Source organism: Triturus cristatus, chromosome 3_2 (genome assembly GCF_964204655.1).
Source record: "Triturus cristatus chromosome 3_2, aTriCri1.1, whole genome shotgun sequence".
Classification (NCBI taxonomy): Eukaryota; Metazoa; Chordata; class Amphibia; order Caudata; family Salamandridae; genus Triturus; species Triturus cristatus.
The window spans coordinates 987,153,206-987,180,745 of record NC_140584.1 but is presented as its reverse complement, the minus strand read 5'-3'; the positions used below and the strand labels follow the sequence as shown (position 1 = coordinate 987,180,745).

The following is a 27,540-nucleotide window of genomic DNA, read 5'->3' as shown; positions in this document are numbered from 1 at the left end:
TTACGAGTTTAGGTGTTATTTAACGCTCATGATAAATAATACCACACGGTACGTCATCTTTCGGGTGCGATAAATAACACATATTAGGAATTTGTGGGGAATAAAATGTGGATTTCTATGTTTAACATACTAAAATCCTCATGATACAGTAAATACGGTATGCTTTCCCCTGTTCGATTTTGGCAGGTTTGACCTGCCGAAATTTAAGCTTGAGGTATTTAGTAAAATTTCTTCAAACTCTTAATTCCAACCCATGCATGAACAAGGGTGTACGCATTGGGACTGAATTAACCAAGAGTGAAATCGCATTCCAGACATCATTCTGACAATGTCAAACACTCCAGGAAGTATATTATTCAAAGAAGACTTCTATCTCCTAGGACAGTGCATGATTTTTATCTTCCTAATTTTCCAGTTCAAGGGCTAGAAGCGATTCATCAACTGTGACCGGTTCTTCTGATGCCATTATTCCATTCATTGATTACATTAAGACCTTCCAAAATCTGCTGGTTCGGACTATCTAGAAAACTTAACTTTTCTTTGTTTTCTACTTCAAAACTGTATCTCTGCTTCAAAAGACTTGTAGACTACCTGAGCAAGACCTTTTTATTACTCGTGTCACATCCGCTACTGAACTCTGTCATTGTGTAAGCCACAAAGAAGAACCATAGTTTGGCACTTTCTTCAGTACCAAAACAAATGTCAGAAGTGAGTCTTATAGAAAAATGAATGAGATCCCATCACCCACCGAAGTGGCTTGCTTCATCATCTGGGAACTCTTGGTGAACCTAGCTCTCATAGAAAGATTGAGAGTTATGTTTCAACAGGGATTGACGAAAAGCAGCAAAAGCTTCTCATATACGAGAAAGCCCAGTATTTATTTACGGGGTGATGGTTACAGTGCTGGTAGAAAATTGTGCAAAAGGAAGTGATTTAAAATTGACTAACAAGACACAAAAATTTTATTCAGCGCTGTCTTGGTGTCAATGTAAAAGCAGTGCATATACAGTTTTAACAAATAACTGTACGATGTATCGGTCTAAATGTTTCAGCCCTTGGATATTAGAATACCGGCTTTCGTCAGGACCTTTGTTTAATAGCTACTGCAAAGAGTTGAGTGCTTCAGTGCAAAATACCAAATTAAAATAAAGGTTGATGAACCATACAACCTGCGCACATCTGTGGATCCAAATTGGAAGAGTACAGACCGTGGTACTGGTAAAATACCTAATGAAGATAGAAAGACTCACATGAAACCTAGTATATAATCCTAGAAACATTCATTCTTATCATTGCAACAATGGGTTAGATAGTTCAAATGTGGTACTCAAAATGTACCAAAACACCACCTAGTGTGTTGTAAAACAATTTTTTTTAGCATCAGTCAGTGCACTTACCCGGCTTTGTGCGGGTGCGCACCTCACTTCACCTGGCATCCGCTCAGGACGTGAGGCACTGCTCTATATATAAAAAGAAGTGACAAACAACCGAGATCAGAATACACATCTTCTGATCATCGTGACTGTCCACTCTAAATATATGTTTTATATCTAAGTAACACAGTTAAAAACCAATGGCGAAAAAAAATCACAGGAGTCCTTATACCCATCTTGAAATGGCTCAAAAAGGCTCTTAAACAGACTCTCTAAAGTACTAGTCATGACTGCAAATGGAGTCATAATAGGCATTGATATCACTCCCAGTCAAAAAAATGTGTGGTCGTCGTTAGATTGAATAAACAAAGTGCTTCGCTCTTTAAAAAGCGTGCTAGCATCTTGACCAATAAAGGTATTCTTCTTCAAGGTCGAACTTCACACTAATTTTAAAGAACCACCGGTGCCAGCAGGACACGAGGAAAGAGCCAAAGTATTACGATTTTTCAATTCCCACGAGTAAAACAGGAAAAAGAACAAAGCCCCGTTACTTACCTCTCCGTCGGTACCCCTCGCTGAATCTAAGCTGGAAGGGGAGGTATCCGACGGAGAGGGAGCCATTCTTAAATACTCTCTTAGTTAATTACCTCTTCAATCGGACGGCCCGCATTGTATCTGGAGGCGCCTTCGACCGATGATGGTGTCCCTGTAGATGACGTCATTACGTCAAATCACGTGAACGCTGTGTGCGTCGCGTGATGGTTATTGTAGTTCGCAAAGGCGATATAGATCTCACATTCTGTAGTTTACGGCGGTGCTTATTACAATCTGTTGAGAAATTTAATTTTTCCTTCGTATCATAATAAAAGCACTTTTTAAGGAGGAAGACTCCCCCAAAAAATTTTCGTTTCGAAAAGTGTAAAAGTAAGTGCCCTGTGTTTAGTCAGTATATCAAGGCATCCCTACTTAATTATACCGCTTACGATGTCCAGAAAGAAGGCTTGGTATAAAAAGTTCATCACATTAAGAAGAACATAATATCTAGATATTGTCAGGCACATCAGAGAGGTTAATGTTAAATGTAAGAGACAACCTTATGCTTAGTGACTGAATCATATAAAGAATTTCTTCACATTATGAAGAACCTAATGTCTAGATGTTATGAGGCACATCGTAGAGGTTAATATAAAACACAGCCTTATGCTTAATTACGAAATCTTACAAGCGTGAGACATTGCTATAATGACACCCAAGGTATATCGTCATTAAGTCCAAGGCGGTCACTTTGAAGTTTGTACACCCATTTTTGTTCTTTTGTGAACAAGAATTTTGTTACATCTACAATGTGAGATGGAATAAAAGGATGTTCCAGTACTATCCAGCGTAAGTCCTCAGGTTTATGTTTAGAAGTCACAAAATGATTCGTGAGTCTAGTTGCCAGTTTGTTACGTCTGATAATACTTTTATGTTCGTTTATACGAACTTTGACTTTACGTGTCGTCATACCAACATAACGAAGGGAACAAGGGCACGTGATTATGAGCCTTTTTGAGCCATTTCAAGATGGGTATAAGGACTCCTGTGATTTGTTTTTCGCCATTGGTTTTTAACTGTGTGACTTAGATATAAAACATAAATTTAGAGTGGACAGTCACGAGGATCAGAAGATGTGTATTCTGATCTCGGTTGTTTGTCACCTCTTTTTATATATAGAGCGGTGCCTCACGTCCTGAGCGGATGCCAGGTGAGGTGCGCACCCGCACAAAGCCGGGTAAGTGCATTGACTGATACTAAAAAAAAATTGTTTTACAACACACTAGGTGGTGTTTCGGTACATTGAGTATCACATTTGAACTATCTAACCCATTGTTGCAATGATCAGAATGAATGTTTCTAGGATTATATACTAGGTTTCATGTGAGTCTTTCTATCTTCATTAGGTATTTTACCAGTACCACTGTCTGTACTCTTCCAATTTGGGTCCACAGAAGTGCGCAGATTGTATGGTTCATCGACCTTTATTTTGATTTGGTATTTTGCACTGAAGCACTCCACTCTTTGCAGTAGCTATTAAACAAAGGTCCTGACGAAAGCCGGGATTCTAATATCCAAGGGCTGAAACATGTAGACCGATATATCGTACAGTTATTTGTTAAAACTGTAAATGCACTGCTTTTACATTGACACCAAGACCGTGCTGAATAAAATTGTTTGTGTCTTGTTAGTCAATTATAAATCACCTTTTGCCCAATTTTCTACCAGCACTGCAACCATCACCCCGTAAATAAATACTGGGCTTTCTCGTATACTAGAAGCTTTTGCTGCTATTCGTCAATCCCTGTTGAACCATAACTCTCAATCTTTCTATGAGAGCTAGGTTCACCAAGAGCTCCCAGATGATGAAGCAAGCCACTTCTGTGGGTGATGGGATCTCATTCATTTTTCTATAAGACTCACTTCTCACATTTGTTTTGGTCATTGTTTTTGTGGGTTACATATAATTCTAGACCTTCAGTGTTTTTTTATTTTCTTGTATTCTGTATTAGTGTGGGGATTCAAAACTGCTTAGGTCTTTAAAAATTATCCCTAGGACCCTCCTCTTTTTTGAAGGAATTTTTTGATGACTTTCTTCAGTACCTCCTGATCAGGAGAGAAAACTTCAAAAAATGTGTGGACCGGAACATCTCCAGGACTTTGGCATCAACAAAGCTGAAGAGTACCACTGTTTTTCTGGTCTGGTATGTTAGGGTCTTGTGGGACTCTTTACAACACTTTGTAGAAGATGTTCCTTCATGTGTACAGGAAAGACGTTGTGGAGAACTTTAAGGCATGAGGGTCTCAAATCAGATCACAAGTGCTGTTACAGATGTTTAGGATTTGGCTGTCTAGGGTTACTGACATGCCCTTTCGGTGAGGCGTTCTTTTTTCATTTTAAATCATTTTATTGAAATTTTTAATACCAAAAGTAACATTTGCAACTTGGCACATAGCTACAATTTTAGTTAATTGAAATAAAGACATAAAAACATTTAATATTTGTTCATGGAACACAAATGGTCTGAAAACGTTAATAGATGATCCCGACACAGTAAGCTTCCTTAGGGATTTTGATGTTTTAATGTTCCAGGAAACATGGGACATGGATAAGGAACCCATTATTGGCTATTATGAGTATTTGAACCTTGCACTCCGTAAGGCTGCTTTTGGTCATGCAAGTGGAGGTCTATCCATCTACGTTTCCTTGCGTCTGGACGTCAAACATTTTGAGATCGACTTTCAATTGACATGGCTATTATGTATCAAACTAGCTCTTAAAGAACCCAAAATACTCCTAAACATCTACTTAAGTCCAAAAAACTCGTGTAAAGCTTTTCAATTCACTACCTTATGGGAAATAGTTAAAAGCGCTGTATCACAACCACCTAGACGCAACGATAATTATCTCAGGAGATTTTAACATGCATCTCCTTAATCGAAACTGCGTCAATAAACCAACAAAAACACTGTCACAGATGAGTGGTTCTCAGCTCAAAAAATATAACCTTGTGTTATTACAGGATGATGGTCAAATACCCACACTTAAATAACAGGCCATTTCTCCGTCATTGATTACTCCATCATCTCAGTGCGGCTGACACACTCCCTTCACAAATACCAAGTAATACCCAGGATAGAAAATGACCACAATCCACAATTAATTTCCTTGGCTTTATCATTCACTCATCTGCCAGAAGCAAGATCAATGAAAATTGTACCAACAGCCTTTAGCCTCAAAAGGCTAGTATGGAATCCGAGAAACCAAAAAGAAATATTGGATTTTCTAGAACTCTTAATCACTAAAGTTCTGGAGGAGAAAAAAGAAGGGAAGTCCATGGTTGATATTTGGCCTTGTTTGTGTGCTTCACTTTTGGATCGTTTTCCTCCATTTAGAACATCAAAAGGCTCCATCATAACAACTAAAAAAACAGGATGGTACACTAATCGGCTGCTTCGTCTAAAAAGAGAACTTAATAGAGCTATCAGGACGACGTTCAGAAAACCGAACGGAACACTAAAAACTTTGTAAATTCATAAACTAAAAAGGTGCAGACAACAATATAAAAACAAAATATGGAAAGCCAAACAATCCTACTATGAGGGATTATGGACCAAACTACATTTCTCTTGTAAAACTCGAAATCCAAAATTATTTTGGGGCATAATTAACAATCTTGAAAATGGTAGCAAAAGTGGGAATAGCTCCAACATCTCTGAATCTTGCTGGGCAACTTTCATCTATAATCTTTACGTTGCACCCTCGGACCCTCAGTCTGACACCAATATTGCTTGCCAGAAGACAAACATATCAAGCAGTAGAAGAAGGCAGAAAATATGGTACTGTCCAGCATATTGCCCAAGCAGAGCTTCAATTTAAGGCAGTAGGGCCTAAAGAGCAAGTTCCGCACATTGCCCAAGCTGGGCCACAAGTAAAGGAGACATGGCCTGTAGAGCAAGTTAAAAAGGCAATAAGCAGGATCGGATCCAATTCAATTTTTAAAGCAAATCTCACGCATTGGCCGGAGGTTCTAACAATTTTATTTAATGATGTTATTAAATCTGGATCAGTCCCTGAGTCGTGGCAAGGAAGCATAATTCAGCCGATATATATAAAAGTGGTCCACAAGACAATCCTGCAAGTTACCAACTAATCGCCCTAACAGACGTGGAGGCAAACATCTTTGCGAGTTGCCTCCTTGAAGACTTGGAAGATTGGGCCACAAGAAAAGATCTAATTCCAGCTTTCCAAACCGATTTTAGAAGAGGCAAATCAACCCGCACAAACTTGACCTTACTGACTTTATTAGGCGAAAGGGCGAAATATAGAAAGCAAAAGTTATATATCTGTTTTGTCGATTTCAAAGCCGCCTTTGATTCTGTTCCTCGAAAAATACTTTGGGCTAAACTTTTGGATTGGGGCATCCCAAACCAATTGCTTGATATGATTAAATTGTTCTATACCAACACATGGGTTCAGATCAAAGTCGGAGATGGCAGAAGTACAACCCGAAGACTTGAAACTAAGACTGGTCTGAAACAAGGTTGTGTTCTGGCTCCATGCCTTTTTAGTCTTTTTATGGCCGACCATCCTATACATTTTAATGAAGTTAATGCTCACTCACCTTCCTTCTTAGGCAAAGACATCAAATATATACAATACGCTGATGACCCTATATTATTAAGTCATTCTGTCATAGGCCTAAGAAGATTAGTCGACTCTTTTAATCATTATATCACTCTTAATGGTTTGAAAATTAATACCAAAAAGAAAAAAATTAGGACTATAGGTGGAACAAAAACAGATAAAGAATGGAACATTAATGGGTTACATATTGAATCTGTAAAATTGTATAAATACCTAGGAATACCATTTGACGATAATATGTCTTTTAGACAGCATTTTATTAACCCACTAGCGAAAGCAACAGCTTTGTTATTTGCTTTTAGAAAGTTGAGGGACAAGTTGTCATGTCCAAATCACGAACATCTACTGAAGGTCATGAAAGCCAAAGCTGATTCCATCTCTGGCTTACGGCTCAATGATTTTCCGTGGTAAAGACGCAAAAATTCTTGAAGACCTACAAATAACAGTCTTCAAATCAGTTTTTAGGACCCCAAGGTGTATAGGACATGCCAATGTCAGATTAGAATTTGGTCTGAAAAGGCAATCTCTAGTACGGCAATCTGCCTTTTAAAAAAAATAAATATACGTTATATCGCTCAGAACAAGGTACCCTTGCAAACCAGTGCAAGTGAGAGTTTACATAATTTTGAGTGCCCAACCTTTGAAGATGAAGTTAGGAGCAAGGCTGTTTTTAAACAAACAATAAATCGATCAGTCATTATACTATCGAGTCTTCTAGATAAGGATGAGCTCAGAAAAAAGTATCATTCCTGGAAAGTTACCAACTCAATTATTAAATTAGAACCTCAATCATACTTGGAAGATCCACTTAAAACCATTCTTAAGGAATAAATTTGTTATTGCGGCTTGGAAGATATCCTACTAAGGATGGAATACCCAAATGGGGGAAAAAAAATGGTCCAGTTAACTTTGTAGGTTATGTGGCTCCTATGACGAAACCTTAATACATATTGTAACTACATGCCTCCAACTGCTAGAAGAGCGGAAGACTTGGTAAAGACCTATTTTTAGTGAATTAGGGGTGAGAACATGTCGTCCCGCCATTATTACATGTCTCACCGGGACTATGCCTGCTTGATCTCCCAATTTGTAAAGTTTATTTTTATTGTCAAAAAAAATCTTTTAACCAGAACTGATACTGATTGTTAATACAGTAACATGTTGTTAATGACTTCAAAGCAAAAATGAAAAATCTGCTCTTAAAGTTCTGTATATAATTTATAGTTACAAAAGGTTTTAAAATGTTATAGGATGGGTTAATTAAATTTAAGACTAAAGACAAATCGTTTAAAATTTTTTAATGATAGTGTTTGGATATTGTCCTCTAGCCATTAGCACAAACATACTTTATTCATTGCTGCTCTCTATTATTGCTGCTAAAGCTTTCAGTGTAAAGCTGTATATGCTTTTTTTGGGCAAAAATGTTTCTAACCTACTGTGTTTTATTGCTGATTGTAACGATTTTTATTAATCAACAAAGCAATTCAAAAAATAAATAGTTAATTGAGGCTTTTGTGATTTGACTGAATGTGGATTAAGAAATGCAGCACATGAACAGTGATGTGAAGACAGTACAGGCTGTTGCCCTGGAGAATAAGGAGCACAAGAAACAAAGTTACAAGCCTCATAAATGTCACTTCTTACCAAAGATGATTTGAACCCCTCTGTGGCCTCCGATGCAATAACCTCATTAGAGGACGTCAAAATGGCAACAGAGGAAAAGGCAGCTGCCTGCAACTGTATTGATACTCCACAGGAGGCAATCATGAACCCCTCTATTCCCCCTCCATTATTCAGGTAGGTGTAAACACTAATAAGAGTGGATACAATTATCGTAAGGCAGATGGGTGCTGATTATCGTTCTGAGGTTCAAATTTCCTACACTGGCAATACTTCCAAATAAGTCAGCACAGCACCTTCAGAACAGGCTACATCAGGAGATCAGCATCCTTCTGAACAACAAGACCCCTGACAGGTCGAAACGTAAAGGAATTTATTAAGATTACTTTCTAATGCTTCAGGAAAGACCCAAATACAAATTCCAACCCATTCTCCATCTCAAAATTGTGTACAGGTTGATATGAAATGAAAAATTCAGGATGCTAGCTTTTCATCTGATCTACCATCAAGGAGATTAAGAAGAGTAGATAAATCTGAAGGACACCTCCTTCCATATCTTAATTGTGGGGACTTGTGAGGTTCCTGGCAAGAAATTACTATTCCCAATACAAGGTACTCACATTCGACCTCCTGTCTGCACCAAGAACATGTCCCAGTGCATGACTGCGGTGGCAGTTTTTTTTAGATGGTAACAGATTTTTGTCTGCCCTTGTATTAATGTCTGACTTGTCAGCGCCTCAAGCTCCGAGCAAATGCTTCAACGGCTACAAACTGTATATTCCATCCTTCACTGCCTGGGTAACAGAAGACAATATGCTGCAAAATCCATCCACTCTGGGAGTGGTCCTAGATAAAATGGAGGCCTATATGTATCATTTGGAGGAAAGATTATTATTTATCTGTCTGAATTGTGTCACAATCTTCAAAAGAAGAAGCCTCCATTAGCAAGACAAATGTCATCCATACGAGGATTGCTGGCATTCTCTATTGTCCTGGTTCCATATGCTCACCATTTCAAAAGACCATTGCAGCAGCAGTTGAATGTCTAGAGGTGCCAATACTCCGGCAGTTAAGAAAAATGGGTTACCTTTGCTTCACTCTTCTCTCTACACTAGTGGTGTAATTTAAGAAATCTTCTACGCGGAGTATATTTCCTTGGAGATATACCAACACAGGCCATCAGATGCCTTGTTAAGGTGCGGGGGGCGAGGCAACTATGGAGCACCTTAAAATACCAGGAACATGTGGTACAAGATATCCCATCACATCAATGTTTTGTAGCCCATAGCAGTCCATCTAGATCTCAGACCATTCCATCCTGCCTTCAGGACAAACCCTTTGCTTGTTCAGAAGGACAATTCAACAGTTATGCATTATCTAAACAACTGAAAAGGGACTATGATCGATAGTAATGTTTCAGGAAGAGCAGTTGATGTGGAAATAGCTCATAGTCGGAAGCTTATCCTACTCGACCTTTCCTCTGCCTGACATCCTAATAATGCTTGATCGAAATGAATCCTGCCTCTTTATCCTACTCAACCTTTCCTCTGCCTTTGACACTGTCAATCATGACAACTTCCTAGATATTCTGGAGCAAAGGATGGGCCTCTCTGATCAGGTGCTCCAATGGTTCTCGTCCTTCCTCCAGCACAGGTCCCAAAGAGTTAAGGCGAACCACTCACTCTCCCAGCCATCCCCAGTCACCATGGGGGTTCCCCAAGGGTCATCCTTATCTCCCATTCTATTCAATTTGTTCCTGGAACCATTAGCTAATGTTCTAAGATCCATGGACATTCGCTTCCATATGTATGCAGACGACACCCAACTCTACCTGAAAATCTCCACCCCTGAAAACATCATATCACTCAACTCCACCCTACTGACTACTCAAAACTGGCTAACGGAGAGCCACCTCCTGCTAAACACCTCCAAAACAGAATTCCTCCTCATTTCTCCCCCGAAACACACTCCTAATATTGACCTCTGGATGAACCAACTCTCTGCCTTCAACTGCTCCCCCCGCATTATTGACTCAGCTAAATCTCTAGGAATCACCCTGGACAAACATCTGAATATGAAGTCTCATATTAGCAATGCGTGCAAGGGAGCTAACCACCTTCTGAGAACACTCAGGAATGTCAAACCTTTCCTACCTCAAGCAGATTTCAAGCAAGTGGTCCAAGCGCTTGTTTTACCGAGGCTTGACTATGGCAGTGCTACGCTATGTGGCCTCCCCAAATACACTTTGGCCCCCCTAAAGGCATCATTGAACGCGGCGGCCAGATTGATAACGGGCACCAAGCGAAACGCCCACATCTCCCCGGTCCTAAAATCTCTAAACTGGCTGCCCTACGAAGCTAGAATTCAACTAAAAATTGCCTGCTTATCGCACAAAGCCCTCCACATCAAAACCCCCAACTACCATGCGCAAAAGCTAGAACTATCTGGAGGGGGTAGACCGTCGAGGAGTGCTAATTCCCTCCTCTTGAAACCGATCTTCCGCAAAAAGAGAACATGCCAACGAGCCTTCTCGGGCTCTGCACCAAAAATTTGGAACTGTCTTCCACCGAAAATACGTGCAATCTCTTCCAAGGTTGCCTTCAAACTGGAAGCAAAAAGATTCTTCATGAATAAGTTCTTACCTTAACAAGAGGAGCGACTGTCAGCTCTAATCTCATCAGACATACTACAGTATTGGTTGTCAATCTTGTATTTTACTATTGCATTTGCTCCCCTTTTGTCATTATGTTTCATTGTCTAGCCCATTCTTCGCTTACCCTAGGTTTATATATGGTCTGTTATGTGTGCACTATTTGATTCAATGCCTATGTATATTCCCTATTTGACTCATGTACTGATCTGTTACCTTCATTTCCCGTAAACTGTAAAGCGCTCTGATATCCTTTGGGATCAAGTTCGCACTATATAAAACTTTATAAATAAATAAATAAGCTACAGATCATGACGGTAATCCTCCTAGGTGTTCAAACTGCAGAAGCAGATTTACCCAGCTGCTTTGCAAGAAAATCTGGTCTGGGTTCTATGTAGCTCTGCAGTGAACTGGGACTTGCTTCAGTTAGACCTCTTCGATGTAGAGAACTAAAAAATGTCAGACTTTCCCTCCAAGTAGTTGACCCTGGGAATACTGGTTCACTGACTTTCTTCATCTGTTGGAACGTCAATTAACTTTGGATTTTCTGCAGAAGTTGTGGCCAGACCCTTCATCCCAGTCTTCCATTGTTTAACTTGGCAACTTGGCTCCTGAACTCCTAAAAAACTGAGTTAAATCTTCCTCAGTGCTACATGGATGCTTTAAAAAAATAAAAAAAAAGCCAAGCATAATTCCACTAGATCTTCCAACGACTTCAAATAAAATGGATTTGATATAAGTGAAGTGGAACCTTTATCCCACCAAGTGTCGGAAAGAAGCAATACTTTCTTCTCTCCTGTATTTGGCAAGGTTGGTGATCTAATTACCATACTCTGAAACATATCTCATGGTTACTATTTCTTGGTGGAAAAGAGATTCATACACTCTTTTTGTTTTCCAGAGTCCTGGTCATCAAGTACTCAACCACTTATGAGAAATTGCCCTTTGTTGCAGTTAAGCATTGATCCTTAAAGTTTGTGTCCTTTGAAAAATTCACAAGGGTTTGCTACACCAACTCGTTTGGCTATCAGTTTCCTTCGTGGCTACTACATCAGCATTCACAGTTAGCGAAATCCAAGACTTATTTATGTTGCCATGAGCTATATGAAATTGTCTCCTAAGGAGACCTCATGTTATAGATAAGTAACTATTGATTCAATTCTGCTTCCTCGCTTAACATTGTTAATGAAATGAATAGGGCTAATTTGTCATGTACCTGTGCTACTTTTTTGTTTCCTGTTTTGTGAATTTTGTACCCTTGTTTATAGCTGCGTTATTTACACATTTATTTATTTGGAGTTTAGTATAGCACAAACATGACCCTTTAGGGTGTGACAGGGCACTTAACAGAAACTGTACAAAGGAACACAATAGGGGATAGGAATCAATATAAAAACATTAGATATGAGTACAATAAATACAGAATCCAAAATATATATATACACATGTGATAATGGTAGGCCAGGAGAGAAGGGTACAATAGTATAGCATAGGTCCGGGCCTAAAACGTATTCCGGAGCAATAAGAGGCAAATGACACCTAGGCGGGCAGAAACAATCAGATTAGTCGGAGACAAGTCCAGGTCTTCAGTGTGAGAGGAATTTGTTAGAAAGACATTTTTTAACTTCTTTCCTGAAGACTAACGTGGATGGGTTGCATCTGATCTCAGTAGGGAGTGAGTTCCAAATTTTCCGGGCGATTCTGGAGAAGGATCAATAGTAGGTTTAAAAAAAAAATATATTTTTGTGTCTTAAGAAGGAAGGAGCTTGTGCTTCTGGAGGATCGTTTTTCACCCGATAGGGTCAGTTTCTCGGTCAAGTAGGAGGGGGTATTGTGGTGCAGTGCTTTGTGGGTCATTCAAGCAGTTTTGAAGTGAATACTGGCATCGTGGGGGAGCCTTTTTAGAGAAAGGAGGTTAGTGGATATGATCACTCTTTTTGATCATATGATCAGCCTAGAAGCTGCATTGAATGTAGCCTGCAGTTGTGCAAGTGAGGTTCTCGGAGGACCACCAGGGTACTGCTACCATTGTCTAATTTTGATAGAAGAAGTGCATGAACAGCAGTTGTGAGGTATGCTGTGGGGAGGAAAGGTTTCAGTTCTCTACGAACATGCAACTGATGGTTAGCTCCCCTGGGTATAGTGCTTATGTGCTTTTGCATTGAGAGGTCTTTGTCCAATTCAAGGCAGTAAGAAGTCTTTGACGATTGGGTTGGAGGAGGAAGGAGAGATCAGTAGGAATTTAGTATTAAGGGCATTGAGCTTGAGGTGGTTACGAGTCCACCAATTTAGCATTTTTTTGTAAAGTGTTGTTGAGGGTGTGGATGTCCTCAAGGGAGGGGATCTTTATGTACGGTTGGATGTCGTCAGCATACATGTGGCAGGAGTTGGGGGACAGTTTGAGGACTTCGGTTAGGGACTCCATGTAATAGGTTAAACGGTGTCCAGAGAGGACAGAGCCTTGGGGAAACACTTAGTGATAAGGGAGACTGATCAGAAAGAATGTTATTGATTAGAATGCACTGAGAACTGTTGTGTAGAAAAGAGAACCATTTTAGCATAGTGCCTGAAAGGCCCATCCTATGTTCTAGAAGGGAAGCATGGTTGATGGTGTCAAAGGCGGCTGACAAATCCAGAAGGACCAGGAGGCAAGATTCATTCTGGTCGAGTGAGCGTAGGGCATCATCAACAATGGAAACCATAGCAGTTTCGGTGCTATGACCTGATCAGAAGCCAGATTGACAGTGGTCAAGGAGTTGGAATTGTTCTGTGTGATAGTGAAGCTGTAGGTGCACACATTTCTCTTAAGAGTTTGGCCAAATTAGGGATGTTGGAGATGGGGTGGTAATTGTTGGGGGTGCCTTGTGTGTGCTATGTGATGCCTATATAATTGCTAAAGAAAAGAAAAGTAGGCAATGTGGATAATGTTTAATGCCTAGCTAAAAGTTTGTCATATACAGTATTATCAATAGCATAGCTTGTTTCTTGAAAAAACTCACCTTGTTTGGTCTTCTCTAGAGTTCTCCTGGATCACCATTTATTTTTATGAATGTCATGATGTTCATTAAATAGTACTCCACCTTTTTTATTCAGTTCATAACCTTTTGAAAAACAAAGAACTGATTTAGATTTACATATTTATTAGGTCAGAAAGCATAGAGTTACAATATATCTTTCAATACCCTGCCCCAAAACCAATATGGAGTTTCATTTGTGCCCAATAAAAACGGTGCTCATAATGTATATTTATGCACAATACAGACTGAGCTTGTAAGATAGGTGTCTTGTACAGGTATGTCAGTGAGAGACCGAGGACCTACACTAATCCTCTGATCCCTAAGGACCCACCATCCACAGTGAAAGCTCCTTGTGAAATGAATAGAATAGCAGGATTCCAGTAGCTGAACCCTAGAATTCATAAAGCAGCAACATGTACACAGTAACTCATACCATGTCGGTCTCTGCATTTACAATGGTTTGTTTCTAGTAAATTCCAAGAATTTGTGAGACCCAGGGGAGGCTGCCTAAATGAAGAACTGAGCTTAAAAACATAAATCCGTTCATAATGCCCATTTTCCTTTTAAGTTCTTGGATTGCACAATATTGCTGCTGGAAATTGACTATTCTTAAGCAAAGTATTCATCCACTCTTTTTTTTCCACACAGTTTGAAAATGAAATCAGATGTTGTATTGCAGCACCTCTCTATTGCTGTGGCATCAGGCGACCAAAGTTATATGCCTCAGCAAGTTGCAGTGGCAGTTGGAAGAAATCCGAACAACCTGCAGGAGGTTCGAGATGTTCACATACCCCGCAATATGAATGGCTATGTCACTTTGTTGGAAAATGCCAACATTAATCAGCTCTGTGAGTCCATACCTAACGTAATGTCTGTGATTTTGTATCTCTAAAAAATGTTGAACATATCAGTGGAATAGCCTTCTTTACAGCTGAATGAGATGGTCATTGAATTGTGGAAAACAATTCCTTAATGGCTTTTTTTTTATGTGGATCACGTAAAATACTTCTACAGTGATCTGCCTAGAGCTCATGCTGCTGCTCTCTTACATATTTTAATTTTATTTATTTTCTAATTTTAATTGTTATTATTTGGCAGTTCATTTTTTCCATAAGTCCCTTCCCGATTCCCTCTGCATACGCCTCTGGTGCCTGATGTCTGTCTGTCTCTGCCATTCCAGACCGTAATTAGCATGTTGCACCTCTGCCATCTCTACCATAGTGGTGCTGTCAGAGTGGACTATTGATTATGGCATTTTTTGGCCAGCCTTCTGCATTGTGTAAGTAATGGTTGACCAGTAACCTCTCTTCTCCTCACAAATACTGATTCTCCAAACTTGAGTGTGATGAGATTTTGGTAGAAGCAAGTAGGCTAGCACTTTATTTGTTACTCTTGACAACACTTTAAAGAAACCGCAAGAACTTTAGAACCTTATATGAGCACACAATAACAGAACACTCCTATCCCATATAAACACTTGACCTTCTCTTTTCTTCCTCTTTTGGATGCCACCTGTAACTAATTTCCATTGTTCAGTAATTCTTCATTAACTCCTTTATTATAATCATGTTCACTGACTCTTTGAAATCATCATAATCTTTATTCAGTTTTACAGTGAAAACCACAAAGGAGACCAATAAAGTCCAACACAATATATCTGGATGATTTAAGAATAGATTAACAATGACCTTTTGTAAGCACCTTTTAAAAAACATGCAACATGATAAAAGATTTCATTGGGTAAAAGCTGGAAATACAATAAAGCAGGCCTTACCTTTCCAAAAGTCTTTCCTTTAAGCAAGAGATAATAAAACCCTGTAGTTGCTTATAAAATGAACAAAACATAATTAAGTGGATAGTATTTTATGTGGAGACCATATCACATGAGAGAAGAGAGATTTACCCAAATCTTTGGTACTGCCAGTAAACAATTGATCATGGGGAACACAGCGCCAGCCCTATGCGGTGAGTACAGTGCAGCAGGATCCACAGCCCGGGCCAGGTTGGGACTGTGCCACACCTTGCTTGCGAACTAGAGACCCATAAAAACACCAGGAGTTTGGGTGCTCCACCACTTCATAGTGAGAGAGTGCAACATATTGCTTCAGAGGGGGCAAAGGACTGAAGCCCACGTGACTGGTGTTGGGAGAGCTTAGGCCTTTTGGCGCAAAGTGACCTGCACTGATCACAGTAGATCCACACGTCCGGCTACGGGATGCCTCCAGTAGGGGCCTTACTCCCCCCCCCCCCCCATACCTCCCCAAGACCACCTGCTTTACCCTGGAGAGTGTTTGGGGCTCCCTGAGGCCTTAGCGACCCACTCCCCAATTACCACAGCAGAAGAATCTTAATGGGTGAGATCGACTAGGACAAAGGGTGTTTGCCTGCCCAAAGCAATACCATCACCCAGTACACATCTACCAACATGCCCTCCCTCTGGATCACCAGGTAAATGGATCCTTTAAGGGCACCTGAGCTTAAAGTGTCAGATAGGGGAACTTCCCAGCCCGGAGTTACCGGCTGCAATCCATGGGTCGTGCTCTGCCTTTGAAGGGAAAATTGAAGCAGTCTCTCAGTGGCAGCTGCCGCCAATTGAAACTAATAGGGTGTCGTGGGGGAATACATAAAAATCACTTACCTGCTGCTCCGCTCCTGCTGCTGGCCGCCTCGTTGCCTCTGCTCCTCTTCTCCTCCAGAAGTGGATGGGCCAGAAAGCACAATCTCTCCATACAATCCAGACGCTGCCCTCATAGCATGAGAGCAGTGCCAGGATTGGTCTGAGCAGCCTAGTTTGCCACTCAGACTGTGCCTGGAAGCCTGTGGCCTTTCTCCACTCCGACTGTGGAACACAGCTGGTTTGGAGAACCATAAGTACACATGTCAGTTTGGTCGGTCTAAGACGGCCGACCCAACATGACATTGTGCACTTATAAGTGCACTACTCCTTCCTGCCATGTCCCGGCACCTCCCCTCCCACTCCCACATGAGCACACATATAAATAAAACTATAGTAATAATAGAGCCGGGTCTGGTGGCTCAGTGGATTAATGCGTCTACTGCAGGGCCCTGTTTTCGACCTCATGGTCACAGGTTCAACTCCCGGCAGGTCCACTCAGCTTTTCATCCATCTGAGGTCGATAAAATGAGTACCATTGAGTTGGGAAACAACAAACATCTGTTATTCAGCGCCAAGATACCCCCTTAGTGGTAAACGTGAGCTTTACAAATACACCTTATGTTATGTTATCTTATAATAACAATACTTTATTATCATTTTATTTATCCTCTGGTGGCAGTGAGGTGACGCTGCTCCAACCTTACGGAGGAGACGCCTCTGCAGTCTCTATAAATGATAACTTGCTGTGGACGGATGCCCAGAAAGTGGAATACAGGGTCCAAGCGGTCGTGAGCCCCATATCAGATCTCCAAACTGAAGTCCAAGTCCTAAAAACCGAAATGGTGACGTTCACCACGGAGATGAGAATCCTGGAAGACTGGGCAGAATAGGTGGGGAGCCGCTCCTGCCACAACAATCTGCAATTTCTGGATTTTCTGGAGTGGTGGGCTGAGATCTCTGATACGGGACCCTTCCTAGAGAGGTGGATAGATGGTAGTGTTGCACCCAGAGAGTCTCTCCTCGCCATTCATCCTGAGCATGCCCACAGGGCCCTTACCACTCAATCCCTGCCTGGAGCTCCTCCGAAACCCTTCATAGCTCGAATCCTAGACTACAGAAACAGACTGTAGAAGAGAGGTGCAGTGCTCCTTCGAAAACCACACTATAGCCATCTACCCTAACTACACCAGGAAAAAGCAATTACAGCGTAAATTCTACAGAGGTGAAACAGAAGCTGTGGGTGCTAGAGCTTCACTATATGTTCCAGCGCACCTGAAAGTGATATCCCAGGGAAAGACACATTTTTTTAATCAACTTGAGGAGGTGTCTGCCTGGCTGGAGATGTGGGACAAAGTGGGCTGCTGAGGGCTGGAGGCCACCTTACTCTGAGTTCGGAGCCAGGATTGAACCAAGGTCTGTCACCAACGAAGGCGCCGGAAACCAGTGAGCAGAAGGTGCAGACCGCATCATTTTTGAAGGAGGATGATACTTTAGCCCGAGACGGGGAATCTTAATCGAAGGAGCCAGGCATCTCTGCGGATCATCTAGACAGTGGATTGGAGGAGGGGGCCCGGGGAAGATGAGCAAGCCTCCCTTAGTGGTCTCCCAGAGACAGACCTGTAATAAAGTAACTGATGCTTGGTTCTGCTGTCCTGCTGGGGGATGGGGATGTAACTGATTTAGCTGACTTCACCCTCCCGAGAACAGTTGAGTTACCATCTGTTATACTGTGTGACGTCCATGTGGAAAACGGGTCCGGGTCCAATCGAAGAGCAGGCCCGAGTCACCCATACCCCCATGTCCTTTGACTCCCCTGTTAAAGCGAAAGCACCACAAGGTGCTGGGGGTGCCCACAGGGAAATCTGTGCCGGTAGTGTTGGTGCCAGGCTGTCTACCTCACTGGTTCAGCCTGAGCTGATTGACAACTGCCAGTGAGTTCATAGTGCCTAGGGTGCTTGTATTGTGTATTCATCTTTTTAGTATTGGAAGTGACTAACTGTTGGAAGGGAGAGTGGATGGGAGCTGAATGCACACTCGTTCCTGAGACTGGGTGAGGTGGTGTTAGACTTGGGCGGACTGAAAGTACGGTGAGATGGGCTTCTGCCCAAAGGGAGGGAGGATGGGAGCCTATTTCGGGGCTTTACATTTGTTGATTTTGTTCTTAATATGGCAGCTGATTGCCTTGGGGATTGATAGATACACCATGAGGGCAACTGGGAACAGGCCAAGCCAGTGCATAAGTAGGTTGGCTATGGACAACATACCTATTGCACTATGTCAAAGGTCAGGAATAGATGTCTAGTGACGTGGAACGTTTGAGGCCTGTGCAGCTGCCTTAAAGTATGGAGTCTTTTCCTGTTAATGTCTATACCAAATTCAAATTGCACTACTCCAAAAGACACCCATCCTCAGGGCCGAGCTAGGTAGGTTAAAGAAACGCTGGAGAAGGCAAATGTACGCTTCTATCTACTTCAGTTGTCCCATAGGGAGTCTGATGTGGATCGCAGCTGGGGTTCCAAAGACAGAGCGGACAGTGATGACGGAACCGATGGGAAGATATGTTATTGTGACTGGGGTCCTCAGAAGGGTGGAGTCCTGTATTGTAAACACTTGTGCCTCCAACATAGATGATATCTTATTTTTCTGAAATATTAGAACATTGATTGTCCCTTTCATGAATATGCGGCTCATTTGGGTTGGGGATTTCAACAGAATGCTAAATTGGCAGTTATATAAATATCCTCCCGATATTGGGTGCAAAACCTAATATGGAGAGGGCACTTACAGAGGTACTAGTAGACCTGAACATATTGAAATATGGTGCCATTACTACCCGAGAGACAAAATATACTCTATTGCCATGGCCATAAAACTCTTAGTAGACTGTACCTCTCAGTGGGGCTTAGAGAGGACAGTGACATATACAGGCAGACTGCATACTTGGACAGGTACCTGTCAGGTTACTCCCATTACTCCTGACACTGGACACTGGGATGGCGAGAACTTAAAGTACAATTGTGGCACTTGCAGGCAAAGGCATTAATGGATACAACATTCTCTGCACATGTCCGATAGTATACAGACCTGGTTTTTCAAGAAAACCAGGACTCAGTGAGCAATACAGCCCTGGAGCGGAAGGCGTTTAAGGGTGCCCTCGGGTAAATGTCTGACACAAGCGCATGGCGTGCGTATGCAACTTGAGTGAGATTTGACTGACCTAGAGAGCAAACTGGGACATCTAGCCGGGCAAAGCTCTGACACCCACCGACATGTGGGAGCTTGCTGCTGTGAACAGATCACTAGGGACACATGGGTGAGGCTGGAAAGATTGGCCTGCACGTGTTACAGACAACGGTTGTTTCGGGAGAATGACAAATCTGGAAAGTTATTGGCATGGTTGTTGAAAAGGGATAAGAGGCAGACAGACAGACAGACAGACACACAGACCGACACAGACAGACAGACACACACAGACAGACACCCACTCACACCCACCCACCCACCCACCCTGTCATTGCACATGGAGGGTGGACGGACCAATGTTGACAGAGGGCTTAAACTCTGCCTGTTCAATCGACTTGCAGTTAGGGTTTGTTCCTGTAGCGAGCCTCACCTGGGGGGAGCTGGAACGCTACATTGCAGAGCTGAATCTTCCTTACCTTTCAGCGGATCATCAGAGAGGAGAAACCGTTAGAACAAGAGGAACCATTGGAACAGAGGGAAGGTCTGGCCGACATGCCGAGAGGCAAAGCACGTGGAGCAGATGGGCTCCCAGCAGCGCTCTATCAAATGTTGCATGATTTTATACCGGAAAAGCTATTGCACATGCTCTAGGAAGGGGAAGGAGAGGGGGACACTGTCACCCTCCATGAGAGAAGCTGTAATTGGCTTCATCCTAAAACAAGGTAGGGACCTCATATCGACCTCTGTTAATGCTGAACATCGAGCCCAAGTTCCTCTGCAAGGTCTTGCGCACCAGACTTATGGTAGTGGGCGCTGTAGTGCACCCGGACTAAACGGGTACCCCAATCATATATTGCATGCACTCACGATCGTCGACCTGGAACGTGCATTGGACATGGTTGGCCGACACTACTTGTGGGAGGTCCTCTGTGTGATGGCCTTTGAACTGCAATTTACCTATTCGATGCAGCTCCTATACACAGACCCGATGGCAAATGTTCATATGGGCTCCTTGATCTCAGAAGCCTGGAAGCTGGGAAGAGGCTCCAGACAAGGGTGCCCTTTCTCTCCGTTGCCATTTGCACTTGGAGTGTAGCCCCTGTCCTGTAGGTTGCGGATGAGCCTGGATCTATGGGGCATTAAACTAGTAGACACACAGCATGCCATGTCAATGTACACAGATGACCCCATGGTGTACTTGCGGGAGCCTGCCCCATCCATCCTTCTCTTGCTTGATGAACTGAACACCTTTACTCGGCTGTCCGGCTTATATACGAACCAGGCCAAGTCTAGATAGTTCCATTTGGATTGGGGCATCCCTGGATGGACCTGCCTCGAGGGTTGGGACTGCAATGTGAGATTCACCTATTCCGCTACCTGGGGATGTGTGTTGTATGATCCTAAATTCCAAAACAAACTGAATGTAGGAAGAGTGTTGCAGGGACTAGACCGATTGATAACCGAGTGGACGACGTTGCCTCTGTCGATGATGGGTTGGGTTGCGTTAGCTAAAATGGTGTTCATGCCGCATTGCCTATACGTGCTTTGGAATGTGCTGTGCTCAGTCCCGAATGCTATGTTTGTCCAGTTGGTAAATTGCTTGGTTCCCTCGTATGGGTGGAAAAAAAGAGCAGAGTATGGCTGGAATCCTTAAAACTTGCAGGTGGGCTTGGCCTCCCAGATGTGTTCTGCTTCACACCTCCAACATACAGGAAGCTGGTTTGAAGATGAATCAAACAGGGAGAGAGCCTTGCTGGCAGGAACCTACGGTGAGCTCTTCCTACAGGAACTCTTTATGATGTGGAAAAGGCGTCCCAACCATTTACACCTGTTGATGAATTATGGCACAGGGTGGATTGCAAAATCTTTACTGAGGATTTGCCATTGTTGGCGATGCAGCCGTTCAAGAGACTGTACAAAGACATTAATTATTCAAAATGGTTGGAAGGAGGCTGTCTGACGGCGGGCGTCCTATATCTAAATAAGTTATTCTCCTTTGCTCAGGCACACAAGCAATTTGATTTGGGACCTGGACAGTTCCTACACTACACAAGACTAGTTCACGTTGTTCGAGCAATCTGGCCATCCTTCCCGGATGAGACGCAGGACCACATGACTGTCTCAAATCCTGGGGCTGTCTGGGTGCTGATGCCTTCTGTCTCCCCCTCGCTGGCCTGATTGTTGCCTTTTTGCCTTCTGTCTCCCCCTCGCTGCCCTTAACTTGTGCCCGTTTTTTGCCTTCTGTCACCTCCTCGCTGCCCTGATTGTGCCTTTTTGCCTTCTGTCTCCCCCTCGCTGCCCTTAACTTGTGGCCGTTTTTTGCCTTCTGTCTCCCCCATGCTGCCCCTGTTGTGCCCCGTTTCCTCCAGGTGCTCCCGCCGCTGCAGCCCCGCCCCCTCACTGCCCATTCGCTGCCCCTGCATCCCGCTTCCCAGCTGCTCCTCCCTCCCACATCCCCATATATGGCGGCCGTTGCGAGGTGAGGAGAGCGACCCTTGACCTTGCTGGTAGGTTGCTCCCCCACCACACAGCTCCGCCTGTGTGCCCTGACGCTGCTGTGAAGTCGAGGCCCTCCTCCACCCACAGGCTACCACCTGCGCCTCATCCCTGGTGGCCAGTGGTAGGCCCTAGGTTTGTATCTTTGTGCCCGTTTTTTTGCCTTCTGTCTCCCCCTGGCTGCCCTTAACTTTTGCCCGTTTTTTGCCTTCTGTCTCCCCCTCGCTGCCCTGATTGTGCCTTTTTGCCTTCTGTCTCCCCCTCGCTGCCCTTAACTTGTGCCCGTTTTTTGCCGTCTGTCTCCCCCTCGCTGCCCTGATTGTGCCTTTTTGCCTTCTGTCACCCCGTCGCTGCCCTGATTGTGCCTTTTTGCCTTCTGTCTCCCCCTCGCTGCCCTGATTGTGCCTTTTTGCCTTCTGTCACACCCTCGCAGCCCTGATTGTGCCTTTTTGCCTTCTGTCACCCCCTCGCTGCCCTGACTGTGCCTTGTTGCCATCTGTCTCCCCCCTCGCTGCCCTTAACTTGTGCCCGTTTTTTGCCTTCGGTCTCCCCCTCGCTGCCCTGATTGTGCCTTTTTGCCGTCTGTCCCTCCCACGCTGCCCTGATTGTGCCTTTTTGCCTTCTGTCAGCCCCTCGCTGCCCTGATTGTGCCTTTTTGCCATCTGTCTCCCCCTCGCTGCCCTTAACTTGTGCCCGTTTGGACCAGCGTGAGCATCGATGACACCATCAAGACCATGAGCACAATCCACTCCGGCTCCCCGTCAGACCCATTCCCGCACCACATCTTCAACAAAGCCAGCAGCTCCATCGCACCCCACCTGTGCAACGTCATCAATCTCTCCCTCGAGACCGCGACCTTCCCAGAGAGCTGGAAACACGCGGAGATCAACGCCCTACTCAAAAAACCCAAGGCAGACCCTAGAGACCTCGAGACCTTCCGGCCCATCTCTCTGCCCCCGTTCCCGGCCAAGGTCATCGAGAAGATCGCCAACAGACAGCTAACCCAATACCTCGAAGAAAACAGAATCCTGGATCCTTCCCAGTCAGGGTTCCGCAGCAACCACAGCACCGAGACTGCCCTCATCGCCGCCACCGACGACATCAGGATACTGCTGGACAACGGTGAGACCGTGGCGCTCATCCTCTTGGAGCTCTCCGCCGCCTTTGACACCGTCTGCCACCGCACACTACGGGCACGCCTCCACGCCGTAGGGATCCGAGACAAGGCTCTGGAATGGACCACCTCCTTCCTCTCCGGCAGAACCCAGAGCGTCCGCCTCCTTCCATTCCGATCCGAAGCCTCCCAGATCATCTGCGGCGTACCTCAGGGGTCCTCCCTCAGCCCGACACTGTTCAACATTTACATGGCCCCGCTCGCACACGTCGCCGACAGCACGGCCTCAACATAATCTCCTATGCCAACGACACTCAACTGATCCACTCCCTCACCAAGGACCCCATCACCGTCAAAACCAACCTCCATGATGGAATGAAGGCCGTCGCCGACTGGATGAAGACCAGCCGACTGAAGCTTCACTCTGACAAAACGGAGGTCCTCATCCTCTGCTCCAACCCTTCAGCCTGGGACGACTCCTGGTGGCCGACGGCACTAGGGACAGCCTCGACACCCATCGACTATGCACGCAACCTGGGAATCATCCTTGACTCAACGCTCTCCATGACCAACCAAGTCAACGCCATCTCCTCCTCCTGCTTCAACACCCTCCGCATGCTCCGCAAGATCTACAGGTGGATCCTTACAGAGACAAGAAGAGCAGTCACCCAGGCCCTCGTCAGCAGCAGACTCGACTACGGAAACGCCCTCTACGCGGGAGCCCTGACCAAGCTCATCAAACGACTGCAACGCATCCAAAACGCCTCAGAACGACTGATCCTCGACGTACCACGCCACGGCCACATCACCCTCCACCTGAGAAACTTGCACTGGCTGCCCGTCAACAAGAAGATCACCTTCAAGCTCCTCACCCACGCACACAAGGCACTCCACAAGACCGGCCCAGCCTACCTCAACAAACGACTTTCCTTCTACACCCCCAACCGCCAGCTCCGCTCCGCCGACCTCGCACTCGCCACCGTCCCGCGCATCCGAAGAACAACCACCGGCGGGAGGTCCTTCTCCCACCTCGCCGCCAAGACTTGGAACACCCTCCCACTTAACCTACGACAGACCCAAGACCTGCTGATTTTCAGGAGGCTACTCAAGACCTGGCTGTTCGATCAGTAGGGTCCACATTTGTTCATTTTCTTCTATTCAGTCTTGTGTCATATTGCTATGTGTTGGACTTGGCCCTTTGTACAGGTCATCTCCAAAGTTTCTGCCTTCACCCTCCTGTTTTCTGAACCCATTTTTGTTAGCCTAGGGACTCTGAACACTTTACCACTGCTAACCAGTGGTAAAGTGCTTGTGCTTTCTGCTTTAAACATGGTAAAATTGGCTTACACCTTATTGCCATAATTAGATTCCTTGTAAGTGCCTAGTAATGTGGTCCTACGTGTACCCAGTGCCTGTAAATTAAATGCTACTATTGGTCCTGCAGTATTGATTGTGCCGCACAATTTAGTAGACCTTTAAACATATGCTGTTTGACCTGCCATTTGAACCTGGCAAAATAAACCTTTTTTTCTTTTCTTCACAAAAGGGGGTTGCCACGTGCACTTTATATTTCATTCATTATACAGTTTGTTTCAGTCAATTTTGTCCTTACGTGTGCAGCCTCGGTGACGTGGCCTGCCCAAATGCCACGTGTGTATTGATACAACAAGAACTGGAGCAACATTCCACTCCATCCGGACGCACAGCATACAACGTGAATGAATTGCATATCGTACTCCTCAGTTTATCCATATTTCATCATGTTTATTCCATTTGTTTAAATAAATCAATAGTCTTCTCCACTCTGTTTCTCCTGCCACATGTGGGGCGGTAAATGTATACTAAAATATCTTCTGAATCAGATTTGCCTATCCAGGCCTTTTTCCGAAACATGATAGATACAAGAATCATCCTTGATTTGATTGATGCATTTATTGATTCCTCCAGCATGAAGAATTTGTTAGTATCAGTTTTAGAATAGGTTCCTATATTGTGAATTTGTTTTTTAAAGTATGTGAGGGTTTTTGTTCAAAAATGTTTAACCTATTGCTTGTCTTATACAGATGTACAGATAAATATCAAGCGCTGCCTCAGCGATGGTTGTGACACTAGGATTCATGGTTTAAGGGCAGTCGGCTTTCAAAAAATCAAGAAACCTGGGTTTTCTGTCTCCGATGCATCAGCAGTCTGGTACTTGTCTCTTTTGACATCCCTAGTGACTGCTTCTTTGGAAACGAACCCAGCAATTGCAAAGGCTGTTTTGGAAAATACACAGTAAGTATATTATTTGTTGAGTTTCTTTGCAACTTGGATAGATACTGTTAATTTGTTCTAACCATTTTTTTCAGCTGTATACATTTGTGATTTGGTTGACTTATTATTTTGGCATTATTAGCTTTTGGAACGTACCTTATGTATACTCTAGCATGTGCATATGTTATTGTCATTAGTATTAGTAGCAATAACATTATTTGACATCATTACAAACAATAATGGTAATGATAATAATACCACTAATACATTTATAGAGCAGTGGTTCTTAACCTTTTGACTTATGTGAACCCCTCCTGGAATCCAGGGAACCCCATTGGAATACCGGGACCCCACTGAATAATTATTGGAATCCGGAGACACCCACATGCTCATAACTGGAAGCCAGGGACCCCAGTCTAACCAATTTTATTGATTTGAACCACAAAACAATACACAAATAATGAAATATTGTATTTAATTAACAAACAAATATAAAACGATCATCATTTTATTGTTATTGGGAAGACTGGAGATTTTCTTAATTCAATTAAGACAACCAATCGTTCACACTATGTTCTGTTTTATGCACTTGCACTGTCCCACGAATCAGTCTGAGAATACCAACTTAATTTTTAGCCTCCATTGTCAAATTCTTTCACATTTATACAGCGTTTAAAAATGTTACGTTTTGCTTTTTTATTTATATTCACTTTATTAACCTATCCGAATTATTTAATTGTCTAAGCAGTCGCAGACCATAGATTAGGAACCGCTGTTATAGAGCATTTCATAGTTCGATTATGCCATTTGTAAGCGCTGTAAATAACTGTTACTGTTGCCCAAGTTAAAGGTTCTCAATTTACTGACAGAGGAAGGATGAATGGAAGATTGAGTCTGCTTAGCTGGGATTTGCACTAGTCATTCACATCACTGGAGAGTTTTAAGCTTATTGAGTCATCATGCTGGCTAATTTCATAGTGTCCTGATAATTATTTAGATACTTTTCAGTATTGGATTCTCATACATAATTTTGTATAGGGCACAACACTATTGCTAACTATATACCTATGTGTCCTACTGTAGAAGGTAATACTTGGAATGGTATCAATACTATGTCAGTAATACTAGTCTTGTTGCTGTTTGTTGCATTTGCATCAAATGACATAAAAATCTCATTCACAAAAACTGACATGGTTCATCGTAGTGATATACGCTTTGCATTTTCTGCTTATGTACCCCCTCTGAATTTCATATATTTATGATGGCAGATTTCTCATTTACATACCCATATTGCATTTACTTTTGTTTGAACGTATATAGCATAAAACATTTGCTTGATTGTAGTTAAATAGTAAATTATATTTGTGTGTGTGTGTGTGTGTGTGTGTGTGTGTGTGTGTGTATATATGTACATTATTTGTGAGGTTTTATAGGACTAAGTGAAGGCGCAACAAGATTAATATGTCAATTCGTTAATTTGACATAATTTTATGTAAGGCTTGTCCTTTTCAGAATAATTGGATAGGTGTGTTTAAGCTGGGTATTAACAATTACTACGCACTGAGGCTTTTGATGCCTGGAAGGTTTGGATTGAGCAAGCAGAAGCTGTAAACTTGCTTTGTGAAGGCCGGAGGGAGGCACTTTGGAGCTGCATGACCTTTTCGGCTTGCTGGGGGTGCCTCTACAGAATGGGAAATGAAAAGTCAGTTTTTTTTGTAACACACAAAATTTTAAATAGCTAATTAGTGAACTGTACCAACATTTAAAAATTTCTTTCAGTAATTAAGAAAGCCCATTTGTGTAGTTCTGTGTGATTAAAAAAAAATATTTTAATAGGATAAAAAGAAGTCCGAACACTTTACTTGGTCATTTGCAATTATAAATATGTTTGCTGAAGCACAGTTTACAAAGATTGTTTATACATTATACAGTTTTATCCGTAAAATGCCTGTTAGCGGGAACGTTTTTGGCCATTTCAATGGGAAATTTACCGTATGCAAATGACACTGCGCTACTATATCATGCTTTAGTAATA

General features: G+C 43.1%; 1 protein-coding gene across 2 annotated transcripts in view; it reads left to right on the top strand.

Moving 5' to 3' along the window:
- Window positions 1-27,540, top strand: part of ZZEF1 (zinc finger ZZ-type and EF-hand domain containing 1) — a 1,433,434-nt gene that overhangs the window by 106,481 nt on the left and 1,299,413 nt on the right. For both annotated transcript variants that reach the window (XM_085649580.1, XM_085649579.1), the window contains exons 5-6: window positions 14,491-14,690; window positions 25,316-25,526. In XM_085649580.1, coding sequence (XP_085505706.1) covers window positions 14,491-14,690; window positions 25,316-25,526 — 411 coding nt within the window. The remainder of the gene's footprint in view (window positions 1-14,490; window positions 14,691-25,315; window positions 25,527-27,540) is intronic.